The 18,128-nt window shown below is 49.3% G+C and overlaps 2 protein-coding genes across 3 annotated transcripts; both read right to left on the bottom strand.

Moving 5' to 3' along the window:
* Window positions 1–1,896: 1,896 nt before the first annotated feature.
* On the bottom strand, window positions 1,897–7,625 carry SLC61A1 (solute carrier family 61 member 1). 2 transcript variants are annotated; one of them, XM_088026103.1, is made up of 3 exons: window positions 7,453–7,625; window positions 5,913–6,847; window positions 1,897–4,361 (listed from the first exon to the last, which is right to left on the bottom strand). In XM_088026103.1, exons 2-3 carry the CDS (start codon window positions 6,827–6,829, stop codon window positions 4,196–4,198), a joined length of 1,083 nt encoding a protein of 360 aa, XP_087882229.1. In that variant the 5' UTR covers window positions 6,830–6,847; window positions 7,453–7,625; the 3' UTR covers window positions 1,897–4,195. The 2 variants fall into 2 exon arrangements, with proteins under 2 accessions (XP_087882229.1, XP_027981477.1); XM_028125676.2 differs by lacking the exon at window positions 1,897–4,361 and having other exon boundaries at window positions 5,232–6,847.
* Window positions 7,626–11,056: 3,431 nt separating this feature from the next.
* On the bottom strand, window positions 11,057–15,207 carry LOC148163756 (uncharacterized). The gene is made up of 2 exons (XM_088026102.1): window positions 13,651–15,207; window positions 11,057–11,546 (listed from the first exon to the last, which is right to left on the bottom strand). The coding sequence occupies exon 1, from the start codon at window positions 14,446–14,448 to the stop codon at window positions 13,951–13,953; it is 498 nt and encodes a 165-aa protein (XP_087882228.1). The 5' UTR covers window positions 14,449–15,207; the 3' UTR covers window positions 11,057–11,546; window positions 13,651–13,950.
* Window positions 15,208–18,128: the final 2,921 nt, after the last annotated feature.

Genomic DNA, 18,128 nt, shown 5'->3' with positions numbered 1-18,128 from the left:
ATAACATGAAATGAAATCCAGCATATGAGCTGGGCAAGAGTTTTTAATTTTATTAATACTCAAAACCAAGTTTGCGTTTTTTTTCTTTCGAATGTGCTTTGCTTTCTTCATTAAAAAAAAAAATTTTTTTTTAAAACTGACCCTAATAAAGAGAACAGGGTAATATGTGAGGCTAAGTATGTCCCAGTACGTGCGAGTGTGTGACTATGTTTGTACGTGAGTGTCCTCATGCGATTATGTCCTTTTTATGTTGCTAAGGGGTGGGGTGAGAATTAAGTACTCGTTTCGTATATTTGTGTGCCAATTAATGCCTAATAAATACCATGTGCTTAAAAAGTAAAAAACAAAAACAAAGACGTGGTGCTTGAGCTCAGGACACCAATATCAAGAGTGGCATGCTCTTCTGACTGAGCCAGCCGGGCACCCCAATCATAGTCTTTCTTCATCATCATCAACCTCTTTTAGGAGCACAGAATCTAGCAGAGAAGACTATTTTAAAAAAACAAAAACAAGAACAAGAACATCACCAAAGAATCTCGGTGTTGGAATGATAATACTAATATCGGTGCAAAATATATGTTATAGACATTACATACATATCTCTTGTAGCATAAGGGACCCAACAGAGGTCTTCTTAAATGATCAATGAATATATCAATTTTCACACTACTCATCTCCTCTTGCTTACACCTTAGCAATAAGTGCTCATTTATTTACATGTTGTGTAGCGAGTGTTCTGGGACTTTTTCCTATGTATTACATCTACTTGATTCTAAACTTAAGGGCAGAGAATTTATCCTTTTTTATTCATCTTCTACTTCTTACAAGAAGTAGGAAGTTCCTTAAGTATTAAGAGATTAATAAATGCTGACCAGTATGAACGTGAGTCACAAAATTCAATCCCTCACCTGAAGCTCAAGCTTATAAAGAGACAGCACAGGATAGTGGAAAGAACTTTGAATTTGAGCCTGAACAGAGGAGTTGGATTCTAGTCCCAGTTCCATGTATTATTTATCTGTGAAATGGGGATAGTAATATCAAGCCTCACTACTTCCCAGGGGTTCTGCCAGCCTCAAATAGACTAGCCTTGAAAAGCTTTCCAAAGGCTCTAACAATGCTTTGCAGCCATTAAAAAGCATGTCTTCTATGTATTGACATGTAAAGATGTCAGAGATACATGAATGACTGTATAGTCTTCCTGAGGATTTCAGCTGTTTTAAAGAGAAAAAAATGAGATATACTGTTATGTAAAAAAGTTGCAGAAGAGCACTATTCAACACTTTGATTCAATTTTTTTAAAAAGGTTGGTTTAGAGAGAGAGTGCGCACATGGTGGGGAGGGGCCAGGGAGAGGTAGAGTCTTGAGCAGACGCAGCACTGAGAGTGGAGCCCAACACAGGACTTGATATCACGACCCTGAGATCACGACCTGAGCTGAAACCAAGAGTCAGACACTTGACTGACTGCACCACCCAGGTGCCCCTGATTCAATTTTTATTTGAAAACAAAAACAAAACAACCAACTGGGCACCTGGCTGGCTCAGTAGGTATAGCATGGGACTCTTGATCTTGGGGTCATGAGTTTGAGCCCCACATTGGACATAGAGTCTACTTAAAACAAAACTAACAAAACAAAAAAACCCCTAATATTAAGTGTGTGGATTAGACTCCAAACATTTAATAGTGGGAGCCTGTATGAGGAGTGAGATTAAGGGAGCCTGTCGTTTTTTTACATTTTATATATAAATCATATACATTGTTTATATTAAACATATATTTCTGTATTTGCATTTGATCATTTTACAGTGAGTTCATATAACTTTACTGTAAAAAAAACTTTAAAGCAAATGAGAAGTATTTTTTTTTAAAGATTTTATTTTATTTATTTATTTGACAGAGACACAGCGAGAGAGGGAACACAAGCAGGGGGAGGTGGGAGAGGGAGAAGCAGGCTTCCTGCAGAGCAGGGAGCCCGATGCAGGGCTCGATCCCAGGACCCTGAGATCATGACCTGAGCCGAAGGCAGTCGCTTAACCAACTGAGCCACCCAGGCGCCCCGAGAAGTATTTTTTATAAGATTTAATTTTTATTTATTTGACAGAGGGAGGCAGAGCACAAGTAGGGGGAGTGGCAGAGGGAGAGGGAGAAGCCGACTCCCTGCTGAGCAGGGAGCCCGACATGGACTTGATTCCAGGACCCCAGGATCATGAGCTGAGCCGAAGGCAGATGCTTAACCGACTGAGCCACCTAGGCACCCCACAAAGTATTTTTGTAACATTAGATCTAATCCCAAGCACGACAAATTTTTGTTTGTTTTATAATTCTATTCTGTGGTTCTGTGAGGAAGTGGTGGCAAAATATAATAAAAGGGAAAGAGAGAACCACAGGGTTGGGATTAGGGGAACAGTGATAGGGAATAGAACCTAGACCTAGCCAAGGGGCCATGGCCCTTAGATGGGAAAAGCCCCTCCTCTTCCTGAGCAGGGACTGCATTTCCAGGAAGAGACAGTCCTCCAGGCCTCAGAACCCAGTGCTGTCCTCATGACCCAATCCTCCTGCCCTCTCATCTATTGGATTCTGGTTCCTTGGGATGTTTCTGCTCTCCTCCGGATCACTTAGAAGTTCCAAATCAAATAATCATGTGTCCAGCTGGATGGGAAGTCAGAAAATCAGGAGCCTCTTAGTGAAAGATGGTGGTGTGTATCAAGTCTGACACCAAGCTGACCTTCCCACTTGAAGAGGAAATGAGTTCAAGTGGAACATACTGACACCCTACTCAGCTGCTCATATACCCCAGAGTAGAAGGCCTCTCAAATAGCTTGATACTTCTATCTGGGCCAGGACCAAAGATAAACACTTCTGGGAATCACCCAGCCACTGGGATGTGTTGTAAAGTTCTATACCCCATCATAGCTCCATCCATTCATTCTCATACCCAGATCTGGTTAGGTTCAGCTGGATTGAAAAAATTTTTAAATAAAATATAAAAGCAAACACTTATGTGGTGCTTACACTGTGGGCCAAGTGCTATTCTAAGCACTTAAATACAATAATGCTTTTAATCCTCCGAAGAGCCCTATGGGGGCAGAGACTATATTATCATCCCTGTTTTACAGATGAGGAAACTAAGGCACACATTCGAACCCAGGTAGCTGGGCTCTGGTTCCATGCTCTTAACCAGTTGCCTATACGGCCTCTCAGCAGAGCATCATAAGCAGTATTTTGCAGGCACTGTGCGCCTGGAGAATCAATCCCTCCTTTGACTCCTATGGGCAGATACTGAAAAGTGGACCAGATGGCTGAGGCCAAACACTCCCACAGTCTCTTGCCCTTCTCCCAGGACCAGGCTTGGGATGAGGGAGCAAGGCTAGAGGGGGAAAAGGCAGATCAGCAAAGACCCAGGGGACACAGGCAGTACCTGTCATAGAAGGGGCACTAGGCAGGCAGCAAGAAGCACAGTTTAGCTTTGGCTTTGCCATTCACCTGCTACATGCTCTTTGTAAAAGAAATTTACCAGCACCTAGTAATACACTGCATGGCATACAGTGGATGCCTAATAAAAATATATTTAAGGCTGAATGGACAATGTCTAAGATGCCTTGGAGCTCTTAATGCCCTGTGCATCTGAGGAGACAGAGCCCTCCCCACTCTATCCAGCCCCTTTGGAGAAAGCTCAGCAGGGACAAAACTAAAGGAGCCTCATTAGTCTGTCTCTTCTTCCTATTTCCTTATCACTTAGGAATGTGGGGCCCCCTCATGCTTCCATTAGTAAATAATTACTGTCGTCCCAAACAACAAATCACTGACTAGGCTCTGGACTCCAGTCTAATAGACTTCCCAAATGGGCAGCACTTGAAAAGCCAGGTGTGAGCTAGCCTGTCTCCTCTCCAGATATTTACTGAGCACGGCCACAGGCGGAGCACCCACTGTGTGTATATATGGAGGAGACAAAGGCAAAATAAGACACAACTTGCTCCTGTCCTCAAGGAGACCACACTATGGTAGAGAGAGACGGAAAGTCTACAGATAACTATAAAATATATCTAGGTCCAGCTGAACGGGGCAGAAAGAGGAAGAGGAATTTTGCAAGAGACTCTCTCTTAGCCTCAAGATGGGGGAAGGAAAAGGTATGTTTTTCGGTACTTAACCTCAACCTCTATACCCCGAGGTCTGGGTGGGGGACCTTTTATTTTTCTTCACTGAATAGGGACCTGAGACCCCCATCCATCCCTCCCCCTCAGTTTCCCCCTGCAGAAGCGCATCCACACTACATTCCTGCAGCACCAGCTGATGTTATCTCTCCACACAGGTTGGAACTTGCAGGTCCTGGTACACCTTGCATCTTCCTGTCTGCAAAGTAGACTGGGACCCAGGGAAATAGTGTCAATCCCTTTCCAAAATGGGTGGATCCCCCATCTCCAGCTCAAGCAAATTCCAGGACATACCCCTGAGCCTACCCTCCCTTCATCCCCGCCCCCCCCTTTTCTTAAGGCTGGCTCTGCTTCCCCTGAGAAGCCCGGGTTTTGGTGGGAGGAGGAAAGGGAGATAAAATCAGGTGAGGCAGGGAGGGGCCCACCGAACTGGTGTTCCCACTGGTAGTTTCCTGCCCTGATGGCTTCCTCACCCTCACTGAGGCTGGGTGGGGAAGAGTCAGGTACAGACAAGGTGTCCCAGTCCCTCAGCCATTCGCTGTTTTCTCCTCCTGGCAGCCCTTCACTTAGGTTTCGCGCGAGGATACGGGACACAGGACCGGGTGGACCCAGGTGGTGCTGGACAAATGGAGCATTCTGCCACAGGGGCAGAAGGCAGGTAGCATGCATGTGCTGAGCTGCAAGCTTGTTTCTGCAGGAAGGTCCCAGATTTGCCCCACAGGGTGGTCACAGAAGCAACTCGAGCCCATGGAATCTCTGTTCAGTGGCGTGGGCATCCACCCCACATGCTCCAGAGACTCTTTCAGCCTGGATGTGGAGCAAGGGTCTTGCTGGGCAACTAGAGAGGGTACCTGTCCCCGGGGTGACAAGATACAGAAGACCTAGGGGCCTCAGGCATTTCCCACCCATTTCTGCTAAGAGGCAATGCTACAGCTCTCAGTTTAAGCTGGAGACAGTCTTCAAGAGGCTAGAAATACAAATGGCTTCTGCTGGTGAGCCCACCTCTATCCTCAAACTCTCCAGGTGCCCACTCATCAGAAACTACCGAGGTGGGTGCAAGTGAGGATGAGCTAATCACATCAACGATCGATTAGAAGTGTTTATTTTTAAATGGAAAGGGGAGAGGGAGTAAGACGGAGGCAACATTTGGCATCTTCTTTCCCGGCCATCACCCCCATGTGATCTCCAACCCAAAGCACTGGCAGGAGGGGCCCCAGGACAGGCTGAGGGGCCAGACAGTTGCAAAGTCAGTCATGGGGAGATCTGTACAACCCTGGAGAGGTGGGATTCAAGAGTCCTTCCCAGCCCCTTTGTCCTGGAACAGGGTTAGAGCTCAGGGGCATAGGGCTCCCCCGTGGGTGAGGGCACCCGCAGCTCAGCATTGTGCCTGACCACGGTGAAGAGCCCCACCACCGCTAGCAAAGCCAACACCATGACACCAGAGCAGATGCTGAACATGTTCCGAGTGCCCGTTTTGTGATCACTGTCATGGAGAACTAGGAGCCCCAGGCAGGCCAGTAAGTGCAGGGGCACCCGGAACCAGTTGAGTACACCAGCTTGCTCTGTCTCAGGGATCACCTTTCTCCGCAGGAAGCTCATGCTGGGAAAGTATAGCCCACAGGCCAATTCGATAAGTAGAAAGGCTATGAAGGACTCCACTGGACTCTCCTGGCCTGGGCTGGTGGAGAAAGTCAACATGAAAAGGGAGAAGACAACGATGAGGACAGCAAGGGAGAGTAGGTGCATGGGCTGGAGGTGGTACCTCTTGGAGGTCGCGATGCGGTACAGGGAAGAGCCAAGCAGGCTGGCGGCCATGAAACTGGAGAAGACAATGCCCAGCGGAGCCCCATGTGGGTCCAGCACAGGCGTCCAGAGGAAGACAAAGATGAAGATGACGCTCTCAAACAGGGCTTGTATGGTGCCTAGCAGCAGCACGCGGCGGTCCGACAGGAGGCAGCGCAGGCCTCCAGCACAAGTCCTTGAAAAGGCACGCTGCCGATCATAGTTCTCTCCCCAGTTATGAAGGGCCAAGGCCCCAGCCAGAGCCAAGAGAGGGATGGCGGCCACAAAGGGTGCTACAGGCCCCAGCCCCATCCAGCAGGCCACAGCTTCAGCTGCCACACCTGCCACTACAGCCAGCACATGGTTCCAGAAGGCAGCTCGGGCAAAGGTAGCTGGGATCCACTCAGCAGGGAAGTCATGACGCTCCACGTGTTCATGGATGTACCAGGCCTCGAAGGCCGAGAACAGCAGGGCCGTGGACAGCCCACCGAGTGCTCGGCCCACCAGCAGCACAAAGTAATCCCAAGAGAGTTTGGTTAAGCAGCATAGAGAGTAAGTGAGGGAGAAGAGGACACAAGACTTCTTGCGACCCAGCCAATCCACAAGGGAGGAGGCCACCAATCCAAAAAGGACTGTGGAGGCGAGGCCACAGACATAGAGGATGGCAATCTGACCCTCCAGGAAGTGGTAATGCTGATAGAGTTTATAGAGGTAGGGGGCCTGGAGCCAGTCAGCTGCCAGGGCCAGGAAGTAGACCTGATAGAAGTCCAGTTGAAACCGAACAAAGGAGGGGTTGCTGCAGGCCCTTCCAGGGGGCTTAGCCCGGCATCTTGACAGTTCCAACCCCAGGCAGGAGGCCAGGAGGACCACAAAAACAAGATAGGCAGTCACCAGCATGGCGGGCCCCCGGACGACCTAGGGAAGGAAGGGGGGTTCGGAATCACATCCATTGCCCAGGTAGCACTGTCAAGGGGCTGGGTGTCTAAGCAGAAGACAGCTCCACCCAACACCCGCCCCCCCCTCCCCGCCAACTGCATTTCCCCACCCCTCAACTCCACTCCCCTAGAGCTCAGACTGGAGTGACCAGTTGGGTGGGTGGGTGGAGTGGCCCGCCAGAGCAGGTCTCCTAGGATACTGTGGGGCAGGGAGGGGTAAGAGGAGAGGGGGAAGACTGAGCATTCGCCCCACCCTTGCCCGGCATAGCAAAGAGAGAGTCCCTTTAATACAATAATCCCAGCCCCACAAGTTAAGGGGGTGCTGGCCTCTTTCACTACAGCTTGTATATACTTGTAGTACCTCCCATTCTCTCTGGGGAGCTCGTTTTTGCCCTCAAAGTCTTTCCATCTGTCGAGGGCATCCCTCCCGCCCGCGCGGGCCTCCGGAGTTGCTTCAGGGTCACGCCCGTGCATCTCGGATTCCCGCTCCTCCAGGTCATAGGCACCCCCCCTGCGCCCCCTAGCCCCAGCCCAGCGCCCTAGCGCCGCCACACCTGCTCGCACCTCGCCCAGACCCCGTCTCACCTGCTGCCCCGGTCTGCGGGGACGCCCCGGACACGTCCGGCTCCAGGCCGCCCGGCCGCCCTGCCCGCTCTACCTCCGCCCTGGGATCGGGTTTGGGTTCCAGCAGCGCGCCCGCCCCTCACAGCCTGCTTCCGGGAGCCGGGTAGGCCTCTGGCCGCCGCCATGATGGCTCCATCACGTGACGGGGTGAGGCGTTCAAGCCCCGCCCCTGCTCCGCCTCCCCGTCCCCACACTGGCGCCCAACTTCCGAAGCCCGCGCGGTAAAGAGTAGAGGCGGTAAGGGCTGGGGCTCTCGCTCTGGCCCCCTCCGCTGCCTTCCCGTGACACCCGCTCCCTCGAATCCCGGGTACCTGCGGGGCCGCCCCGAAATAAAGACCCATTTTCTCTCTCTCCCTCCGTAACATGGAGAATGCCTGCAGTCCCGCAGACTCGTGGGCTGGAGCATCCGAAGGAACACCGCTGCCCTAAGCCGAGCCGGCTCTCGGTTTTCCTGCTCTCTCACCTTTGTGACCTCCGGGCCCGACGTCAGTATGGCCCCGACACCTGAGGGAGGCAGTGTGGTGTTAAGGACCTGGACTCCCGCATGAAGCCGGGCTAAGGCTCAAATCCCACCTCTGTCACTTACCACTGCGTGGCCTTGGGCAAGCCACATTACTTCTTAGTGTCTCAGTTCCTTTGTTTGCAGTCAAAGGAGAGCAGTGCCCAAGTAAAAAAGGCTAATAAAGTTCAGCCCTGTTGCTGAATCCCCGCCTTCTGCCACTTAACCAGCTGTGTTACCTTGGAAAGGTTATTTTCTTATACTCCAGCCTTCGTGTATCTCCGACGGCTTCCCACCTCACTAAGCCTAAAAGCCAAAATCTTTATAATGACCTATAAAACCCTCTATCCCCTCTTCCTCCACTACTTCTCTGACTTCATCTACAATTCTCCCTCCAAACTCTTTCTACTCCATCTATATTGGCTACCTCCTGGGCCTTTGCATACTGTGCCCTGAAAGGTTTTGGTTTTTCTCCCAAATACCTACATGGTTCCCTCCAGTCCCTCCAGCCGCTCCAGTTCTCTGTTCAAATGTCACCTTCTCAGAGAGGCCTTCCTGGGCCATCCTGTTTAAAACAGCATCACCACCACCTCCACTAGTAGTCTACCTGCTGTCCTTCCAGCCTCTTCCCCTTCGCTGCATTTTCTCCATAGCACTTAACACCATCTGGCACACTATATATTTTACTTATTTACTATCTCTTCTCCCTACAGATTTTTATCTATTTGTTCACTTGTATTCCCAGTACTTAAAAGTTATTGGGGGGCACCAAGCTGGCTTAGTCAGAAGAGCATGTGACTCTTGATCAGGGGTGTGTGGGGGGATTCTAGCCCCATGATGGGTGTAGAGATTAATAAAAAAAGGAAAAAGTTTAAAAAAAGCAGTTATTGGTAAGTAAAAAGCAGTCAGTAAATATTTGATGAATAAATGAATAAGTTAATTCAGATAAATAAGCCTAAAAAGTGCTGGCCCATATTAGTTGGTAACACTCATCAAACAGTTATCTATAATGCATCTAAACTCTGTTTTAAGAATTCCTGGGCCATCTGCTATATATGAATTATGTCGTGTCACAACAACCCATAAGGTAGGTACTATTATTATCCTTGATAGTTGGAAAGCTTAGATAATATGCCCAGAATCTCTTGGTAAGAGGCAGAATTAGAACTGGGACCCAGGGGCGCCTGGGTGGCTCAGTCAGTTAAGCGTCTGCCTTTGGCTCAGGTCATGATCCCAGGGTCCTGGGATTGAGCCCTGCGTCAGGCCCCCCTGCTCAGCGGGGAGCCTGCTTCTCTTTCTCCCTCTGCCTACTTGTGCTATCTCTCTGTCAGATAAATAAATAAAATCTTTTAAAAAAATGTTAAAAAAAAAAAAGAACTGGGACCCAGATCTTTCCAGTTCTACACTCATGTGGTTTCTGAGAAGATGAAATGAGTTCACTCATTTGCACAGGTGATTAGTAAATAAATGTTGGTTTCCTTTATACTAAGGCTTGGAGGGCAGAGGGTGGGAGAGTCTGGGATTACACCTTGAGAAATCCTTTTTTTTTTTTTTTTAAAGTATGCTCCAACACGGGGCTTGAACTCATGACCCTGAGATCAAGACCTGAGCTGAGATCAAGAGTCCGATGCTTAACAGACTGAGCCACTTAGGCACCCTGAGAAATACTTTCTTATGATAAAGTAAACAGCTAAGATTTATATCCTACAAGTTCCAGAGTGCCTTTATACCTAACTGGCAAAGCCCTACAGAGTAGTGGCTCCCATGTATTCATCTAGAAACACAAAGACTCAAAAAAACCAAGATTTCCCCAAGGTCGTTCAGTGAGTGAACCAAATACTCTCCATCCCAGTACTGGACTGAAGCTCCTTGAACTCATGACCCCTGTTTCTTTTGGGGGTGGAGGTCATCCTGAATGACGGCAGGAGTGGGACAGGATGGCCTTACATTCGGGCCTTCTGTTTTCCGGGAGGGAGGCCAGTTTTCTTCCATTGTTGAGCTACATTTTGCTCAAAAGCACCTGGCAGAGAGAGACTTACAGCGAGATCACATTATTTTGGATTATTTTTTGCTTATTGTGTGACCTATTAAAAATATGTTTAGTCTTAAGGCTCCCCTGTCCCTTCAGAACTGAGAAGCACAGCTAGGAAAGGTCCTAAAATGGGAAATGTGCCAGCAGAGGACTAGAGGGGATAAAAGGCAGCCTGTGAGCACAGCCCATCTCTAGGACATGCTTCTAGTAAAGGGCAAGGAGGGCTGAGGTCTATGTATTGCGGAGTCACAGGGGAAGTCCTGGTTTTCAGGGAAGGTGGGAGGACGCCCTGGGAATAACTAGGAACCTTGCTCACCAGAGGAGCATCGTTTAAAACTTTTATTATGAAAATGTTCAAACATACACAAAGGTAGAGAGTATAGTTCTATGAACCTTTATATAGTTAATTCAATAATATTAATTTTGTCACTTTGTTCCTTCTACTCCCTGCTTTCTGTCCTTTTTTGTTGGCCAAAATATCTAAAAGTAAGTATGTCACTTCACTCCATACTTCAACGTGTATCTCTAGGGAATAAGGCCCTTTGCTTACATAACCCCAAAGCCATTTATTTTACATCTAACAAAATCAATACTGATTCCTTGGCATTGTAAATACCCAATCTATAATTAAAAGGCTCCAACTGGGGTCCCTAGGTGGCTTAGTCGTTGAGCATCTGCCTTCAGCTCAGGTCATGATCCCAGGGTCCTGGGATCGAGCCCTGCATCGAGCCCAGCATTGAGCCCCGAACTGAGCCCCGCATCGGGCTCCCTGCTCGGCCAGAAGCCTACTTCTCCCTCTCCCACTCCCCCTGCTTGTGTTCCTTCTCTCACTCTGTCTCTGTCAAATAAATAAAATCTTAAAAAATAAATAAATAAAAGGCTCCAACTGTCTAAAATTGTCTTTTTACAATTGGGTTGTCCAAATCAAGAACCAAACAAGGTCCACGTGCTCCATATAATAGTTGTCCTTTTATTATTATTATTATTATTATTATTATTATATTCCCCCCCTCCCCCAGCCATTCACTAGCTGAAGAAATTAGGTCAGATTTCCTTGAGAAGTTTCCACATTCTGGATGTGTCTTCTCACCTCCTCGCTGGGTCATTTAAATTGTTCCTCCATCCCTGGTATTTCCTGTTAAATGGAGGTTAGTTCTAGAGGTTTGATTTGAATCACATTCAGTTTTTGTGTGTGTTTGTTCCTTTGTTTGGCAAGAGTCTTTCATGGGTGGTGCTGAGGGCTTCAGATTACATCACATCAGGAGGTACACAGTGGGTGGTTGTGCCCTTTTTAGTGATGGTAAGATTCATCAGTGGGGTCAGGTGGTGACAGCTTGATTCCTCCATTGTAAAGTTCCCCATCAACCATCGTCTTTGGTTTCATCCATTCATGATTCTTGCTTTGATCAAGTATTTCATTAAGGGTTGCAAAATGATTTTTCTAATTCCATATTCCTTCCACATTCGCTGGAATTCTTCTGTAAATGAGAAGTTTTCTCCACCACTTAGAGCTATTTGGTTACCCTGAAATATAGTTTATATAGGACAGGCAGCATAAATGCTTAATTCTTTTTTTCCCAAAGATTTTTTTAAACTAATCTCTACACCCAATGTGGGGCTTGAACCTATAACCCCAAGATCAAGAGTTGCTCACTCCACAGACTGAGCCAGCCAGGTGCCCCAATTCTTTTTAATTGCTTATTTTCAGAATAAGAAGTTGGAAGAAGCATCATTTTTAAAAAGTTTGAGCTTAGAGCTGAGTAGGGATGAATTGCCTGGATCATGGGTGAGGAAAGGAAGGACTCTTCTGGTAGCTGTGTCCAGCCCTTGCAAACACCAGTGCTTGGGGCATGTGTGGGATAGACAGACATTGGAGGACTCACTGTCCTGGACCTCGGACAGCAATGAGATAGGCATGACGCAGGCATGGTGTGCAGGTACCTGTAGGACCCAGGGAGAGAGAAAGACAAATATGGAGAGGCAGAAAGAGAGATAGGAAGTGAAAAAACAACTAGACCCAGAAAGACAGGGAGAGAGACAAGGACAGAAAGGGAAATAGAAATGAAAGAGATGGAGAATGAAATGCACCAAAAGCAGAACAGGATAGACAAACAGAGAGGGGGGCGCCTGGCTGGCTCAGTCGGTGGAGTGTGCGACTCTTGACTTCAGGGTCCTGAGTTTGAGCCCCATGTTGGGCATAGAGCTTGCTTTAAAAAAAGAGAGAGGGGGCGCCCGGGTGGCTCAGTCGCTAAGCGTCTGCCTTCGGCTTGGGTCATGATCCCAGGGTCCTGGGATCGAGCCCCGCATCGGGCTCCCTGCTCCGCGGGAAGCCTGCTTCTCCCTTTCCCACTCCCCCTGCTTGTGTTCCCTCTCTCGCTGTCTCTTTCTCTGTCAAATAAATAAAATCTTTAAAAAAAAATAAAAATAAAAAAAGAGGGAGATGTGTAAGGTGGATCGAAAGACCAAGAAAGCAAATAGAAATGAAGACACAAACTGACCCAGGGAAGGGGGAAAGAAAAAGACATATATGTTAGGTAGATTTTAAATTAGATGCGAGATGCCTGGGTGGCTTCGTTGGTTAAGCGTCTGCCTTCAGCTCAGGTCATGATCCCAGGGTCCTGGGATCAAGACCTGCATCAGGCTCCTTGCTCAGCAGAGAGTCTGCTTCTCCCTCTCCCTCTGCCTGCCACTTCCCCTGCTTGTGCTCTCTCTCTCTCTCTCTGTCAAATAAATAAAATATTTACAATTAATTAAATTAATTAGATGGGCAAATGGAGAGAGAAATAGAGGGATAGAGAACGGGGAAAGCTGATGTAGAGACAAAGTTAGGTGAAGGCAGAATGTCCCAGTGACAGAAAGAAGGGAGTAGAACTGGAGAGAGTGATGTAGACAGACAGAAGGAAGGGTAAACAGAAAGCTGCACAGAGATAGAAAGGAAAGAACAAAGGGTTCCAGAGAAGGAGGCTGAGAAAGAGAACACTGAAAGGACTTGAGAAATGTAGAGGGGTACTTAGGGGCTCTTGGCTTAGGGCCTAGTCCTGGGCAGATGCCCGGGGCTCTTACTTCCAGCTTCCTATTGGTCACTTCTCCAAACCGCCAGCCCCGCCCCCAGGACAGTGGATTCTGACGAGCTGTGTGGATGGGATCCCTGGGGCGCTGCAGGGTTCCCAGCTTCCCTTATCCCCATGCCAGATGAGCATGGGTGTAGCAGGTGGGATTATTGCTGGAAGATTGAGGTCATGAGACTGCGTGAGCACACAGAGATTTGAAAGACAGGACATCCAGGCAGAGAATGCCAGGTTCCTAGAAGCAAAGGACCATGAAGGATGTCATGACATCCAAGGGGAGGGAAGAGCCAGGAACCCTCTGTTCAACTTTGTCTTCTGATCCAAGAGCCACTGACCTTCTTTGCCTGACTCGAGATGAGAGGTAAGGGGTCCAGAGACTCTTGGGTCAGTCAGGGAGATGGGTGGAGGTCCAAGGGGCAAGAAGTAGCCCCTTAACAAAGAATCCCCTCCTGCCTCTAGAGGAGGAATGCACCTTATCCACGCAAACTACAGAGATGATGAGCCAAGAAGGATCTCCAGCAGAGGCTGAACTAGAGGAAGAAAATGGCTAACTTGCTCACCTTCAGCAGCCATGAGGGAGGCTCTGAGAAGCACGCTTTCCATTCCAGAAGTTGCAGAAAAGGAGGTTCTGGACCCAGCAGGAGCATGTCCAGAAACTAACACCAAGGCAGATGTCCCGCTCTCAGGGACTGAGGGGGAGGCCGGGGCTCTGAGCAGGCTTCTGCCTCTGCCTGTCTGGGCGAGGGGTCTGGCTGATCCCTCTCCTCGCTCCAGAGCTTCTGTCTCCCCTGCAGAGGAAGCAGCTAGCAGAAGTGCTCCAGGAGACTGACAGTCTCTCAGGGGGGGGTGCAACAGCCCAGCTAGACTATCAGACAGTGCCTCTGAGAGGGGCGTTGTCCCCTGAAACAGCGGCCAGTGGAGCCTGGAGGAGCCCCTCGGCCACAGCCACAGCTGTCGCTGCAGTCTAAGCAGGAACTTGGACAGGCAGCTCGGCCTTTGGAGCAAGGGGAAATTGGGCAAGATGAGGGGTGGCAGCAGGTCAAGTGCGGACCAGTGCATGGGATGCAGGAGCTGTGGGGACAAGTCAAGGGCAGGCAGGCAGGGCAGGGAGGGCAAGGGCAGGTACAGGGTGGGCCAGGGAGGCCGGGACAGGAGGGGCAGGTGGCTGCATAAGAGGGATACGCAGTGCAGGAGCAGGTGGGAGGAGGACAGCTAGGGCAGGGGCAAAAACAGGCGGAGGGGTGACAGGACAGACAAGGAGAGGCAGCTGGCGGGCCGTGCCCCGAGGGGGGAGGGGGCTGTTGGTGGGTAGCCTTCTTGTTCCGAGGCCCCAAGCGTAGGCCGAGAGAGAAGTCCATTCAGCGGCAGGAGCAGCCAGGCTGGGGGTTGGGTGAAGGGAAGGGCAGGGGTGAAGTAGGAGGGGCGGACTGAGAGAGGCAGGGGTGGGGGCAGGATTAAACCTAAGGCAGGGCTGAGCCTTTGCTGATCCTGCTGGGCGCTCGGGCCTCCGCAGCCAGCCCTCCCCTTCCAGGCCTGCCCAGCGATGCTCTCCTGGAATGCTACCCTCCACTGAAAACTCTCTGCACCACAGCAGAACCCGTTCCTCAAATATGACACTCGCTTTCATGCCTCCAGTCCTTTGTTTCCACCGTTCCTTCTGCCCTGCTCCCAATGCTCTTTTTCTTTTTGCTGCCTGGTGAGGTTCTCTCATCTCTGAAGTCTTCCCCTTTATTCAGTCAAAATGTTTTTTTCTTGAGCTCCAGGCACCTGACACCTGCCTGGGTAAGGAAGGACCCCTGCCCAGCGCGCCCTGGCCCTGACGGCCACCACCGGCCACCGCCGGCCCTGCCCTGGCTGCCTCTAGCTCCCAGACTGTCCCCCGAGGGCATTTAGGGAAGCAGCCCCAGCTGCCACCCCAGAACTGTCTGAGACACCGAGCCAGGGATGTTGGCGGGAACTGGCAGTGGAGGGAGGATGCTTAGATTCTGGGGATTTCCAGCCAGGGCAAATCCCAGGTGTGGGGGTGGGGGTGCCCAGCTGTCTCTGGAAGACTGACAACCAGCCTGGACAATTATTATTTGAGGACTTATCGTGTATCAGGGAGTGAATAAGGCAGCTAAGTTTCCTCTTTTATAGAGCTCCCATAAAAGTGAGGGGTGGGGCAGGGTGGGGAGCAAAACCAAACAAGTAAATAAACAAATACACAGGCTTATTTCAGAGCATGAGAATGGCTGTGGGAAACCCAGGGTGCCCTGATGACAAGTGGCTCAGAGGGGTGGGCCCATCAGCAGGGGCAGCTAGTCAGCCCCCAAACTGTCAGGTATGACAGGGCTTAAAGGTTTGGGGCGAGATACAATCTGTCAAGCCCCAGCAGACCAGGGGAGAGGTGCCTGAGGCTGAAGGTATCCCAGGTGGCTGGGCTGTGCAGAAAAACAAAGCTGAGGAGGGGATAAGGAATGTGGGAGGTTGCAATATCAAATTTGGTGGTCTGGGTGCCTGGGTGGCTCAGTCAGTTAAGCGTCTGCCTTTGGCTCAGGTCATGATCCCAGGGTCCTGGGATTGACTCCCTGCTCAGCGGGGAGTCTGCTTCCGCTTCCCCCTCCACCCTTCCCCCTGCTTGTGATCTCTCTCTCTCAGGCGCGAGCTCTCTCTCAAATAAATAAAATCTTTTTTAAAAAGATTTTATTTATCTATCTGACAGAGAGAGACACAGCGAGAGAGGGAACACAAGCAGGGGGAGTGGGAGAGGGGGAAGCAGACTTCCCACGGAGCAGGGACCCCGATGCAGGGCTCGATCCCAGGACCCTGGGACCATGACCTGAGCCGAAGGCAGACGCTTAACGACTGAGCCACCCAGGTGCCCCTCAAATAAATAAAAGCTTTAAAAAAATAAAATAAAATTAAGTGGTCAAGGAAAGTGTCACTGAGAAGCGATATTTTAGCAAAGACCTGAAGGAAATGAGGGAGAGAGCCATGGAAAGATCTAGCCAAAAGAACATTCAGCAGAAGATTGGGGGTGGGGGTGGGGCGGAGATGGCAACACTCAATGGGACTGGGGGCAAAGGCGAGAGTCCTAATGGCACAGGTAGAGATCAAGGCAGGGACCCCAACATGCAAGGCCCTGGGAACCCCCACAGGGGCTTGGATCTCAGTCCAGTAAAAGGGAAAACTGCAGAGGGTTTTAGGCAAGAAAGCGTATGGGTCTTCTTGGTCTCATGCCTGACCCCTGGTTAGAAAGTTCTGCTTCTTATGTAATTGGTGTAACCACTTTGGGAAACAGTTGGGCATTATCTGATAACTGAGATTGCCTATAGGAACACTTTGACTCTTAGGCTTGGTTTGGCTTTTTAAATAAGCTTAAAAGCCCCAATGTGGGGCTTGAACTCACGACCCTGAGATCAAGAGTCAGCATGCTCCATTGACTGAGCCAGCCAGCTGCCCCATGACTCTTAGTTTTATAGCCTGGAAGAACTCTTGCATGTATGTCCTGGGAAACGTGTCCAAGAATGTTCTTAGCAGTATTGTTCATGATAGGCATACTGAAAACAACTCAAACATCTACCAACAATAGGATAAAAACATAAATTGTGATGTATTCATGTGACTGAGTACTATGCAACAATAAAAAGACAGTTATGTGCAACCACTTGGATATGTCTCACAAACAGGAAGTTGAACAAAAGAAGACACAAAAGAATAATACGGTATCATTTCATTTACATAAACCTCAAAAACAGGCAAGACTAAGCAATATTGTTTAGGGATGCATGCATAGGTGCTAAAAGTATAAAGAAAAACAGGGTAGGGGCACCTGGGTGGCTCAGTTGATTAGGCGTCTGACTTCAGCTGGGGTCATGGTCTCAGGGTCCTGGGATCAAGCCCCATGCCCCCATGCTGGGCTCCCTGCTCAATGGAGAGTCTGCTTGTCCCTCTGCCCTTCCCCTGCTCATGCTCCTGCTCTCTCTCTCTCTCAAATAAATAAATAAGATCTTTAAAAAATCCAAGGAAATAATTATCACAAAAGTCAGGATGGTGGTTACTTCTTAGGGGAGGGAAGGAATTATGGGAAGAACACATGGGAGCTTCTGGAGCACAGGAAATACTATTTCTTGACTCGGACGGCAGTTAAGTAGGTACTCTGTTTGTTCCAGTTTATCTGTACCTCCCCTTTTTTTTTAAAGATTTTATTTATTTATTTATTTATTTGAGAGAGAGAGAATGAGAGATAGAGAGCACGAGAGGGAAGAGGGTCAGAGAGAGAAGCAGACTCCCTGCTGAGCAGGGAGCCTGATGTGGGACTCGATCCTGGGACTCCAGGATCATGACCTGAGCCGAAGGCAGTCACTTAACCAACTGAGCCACCCAGGAGCCCCATTTGTACCCCTTTCATAATGTATTTGTATATTCTGTCCAGAAAGAGAAAATAAGGTATCGCTTTTTTTCCTCTGGTCCATGCCACCTTGTTCAGATAGGGATGCTGACGTTAGATATTTCCTAGTCCATATACCTATCTTTCCCACCAGATCTCAAGGACAGCGGCCTTCCTTGTTTTTTTGGCACCTATCAATGCCTGGCATGAGGCAGGTAATAAATGTTTGCTGAGTTGGATTGCATTGAATTTCCCAAGTCTCTAATCCCATGGAGAGAGGGGCAGTTGCGGAAGAGGAGGAAGCCTTCGGTGGTGAAGTGTGCTCAGGATCACCAGGACCTGGGTTCCCGCCTTAGCTTTGCCACTTCCTAGCTGTGTTATTTGGCCAAGTTGCTTAACTTCTCTGGTTCTCAGCTCCCTCTTCTGTGAAATGGGGATGATAACTGCTACCTCTCTGGACTGCTGCGTGGATTAAGGTGAATGCCTAGCACAATGCCTGGAACACAGTAGGGGCTCAACAAAGGATAGCTTCCCAACCCCCCTGGCCCCAGCCCCACATCTTTTCTTCAAAGGAATCTGCTAGATGGAGCAGCCAGATATCAAAGATGGCCCCAGAGAGTGGGACAACATCTTTGGGGGAAGCCCCTGAAGCTAAGGTGGATCTGTAGT

Source organism: Eumetopias jubatus, unplaced genomic scaffold (assembly GCF_037043125.1).
Source record: "Eumetopias jubatus isolate StellerSeaLion01/CBP00866 unplaced genomic scaffold, mEumJub1_p1.0 scaffold_8, whole genome shotgun sequence".
NCBI classification, from domain to species: Eukaryota; Metazoa; Chordata; class Mammalia; order Carnivora; family Otariidae; genus Eumetopias; species Eumetopias jubatus.
Note: the sequence above shows the minus strand (reverse complement) of the source record. Positions and strands in the feature narration are given on the sequence as shown.

What these genes read in the sequence shown, in the direction of transcription:
- SLC61A1 (XM_028125676.2), bottom strand. Translation starts at nt 6,829, where the DNA reads ATGCTGGTGACTGCCTATCTTGTTTTTGTGGTCCTCCTGGCCTCCTGC.
- LOC148163756 (XM_088026102.1), bottom strand. Translation starts at nt 14,448, where the DNA reads ATGGACTTCTCTCTCGGCCTACGCTTGGGGCCTCGGAACAAGAAGGCT.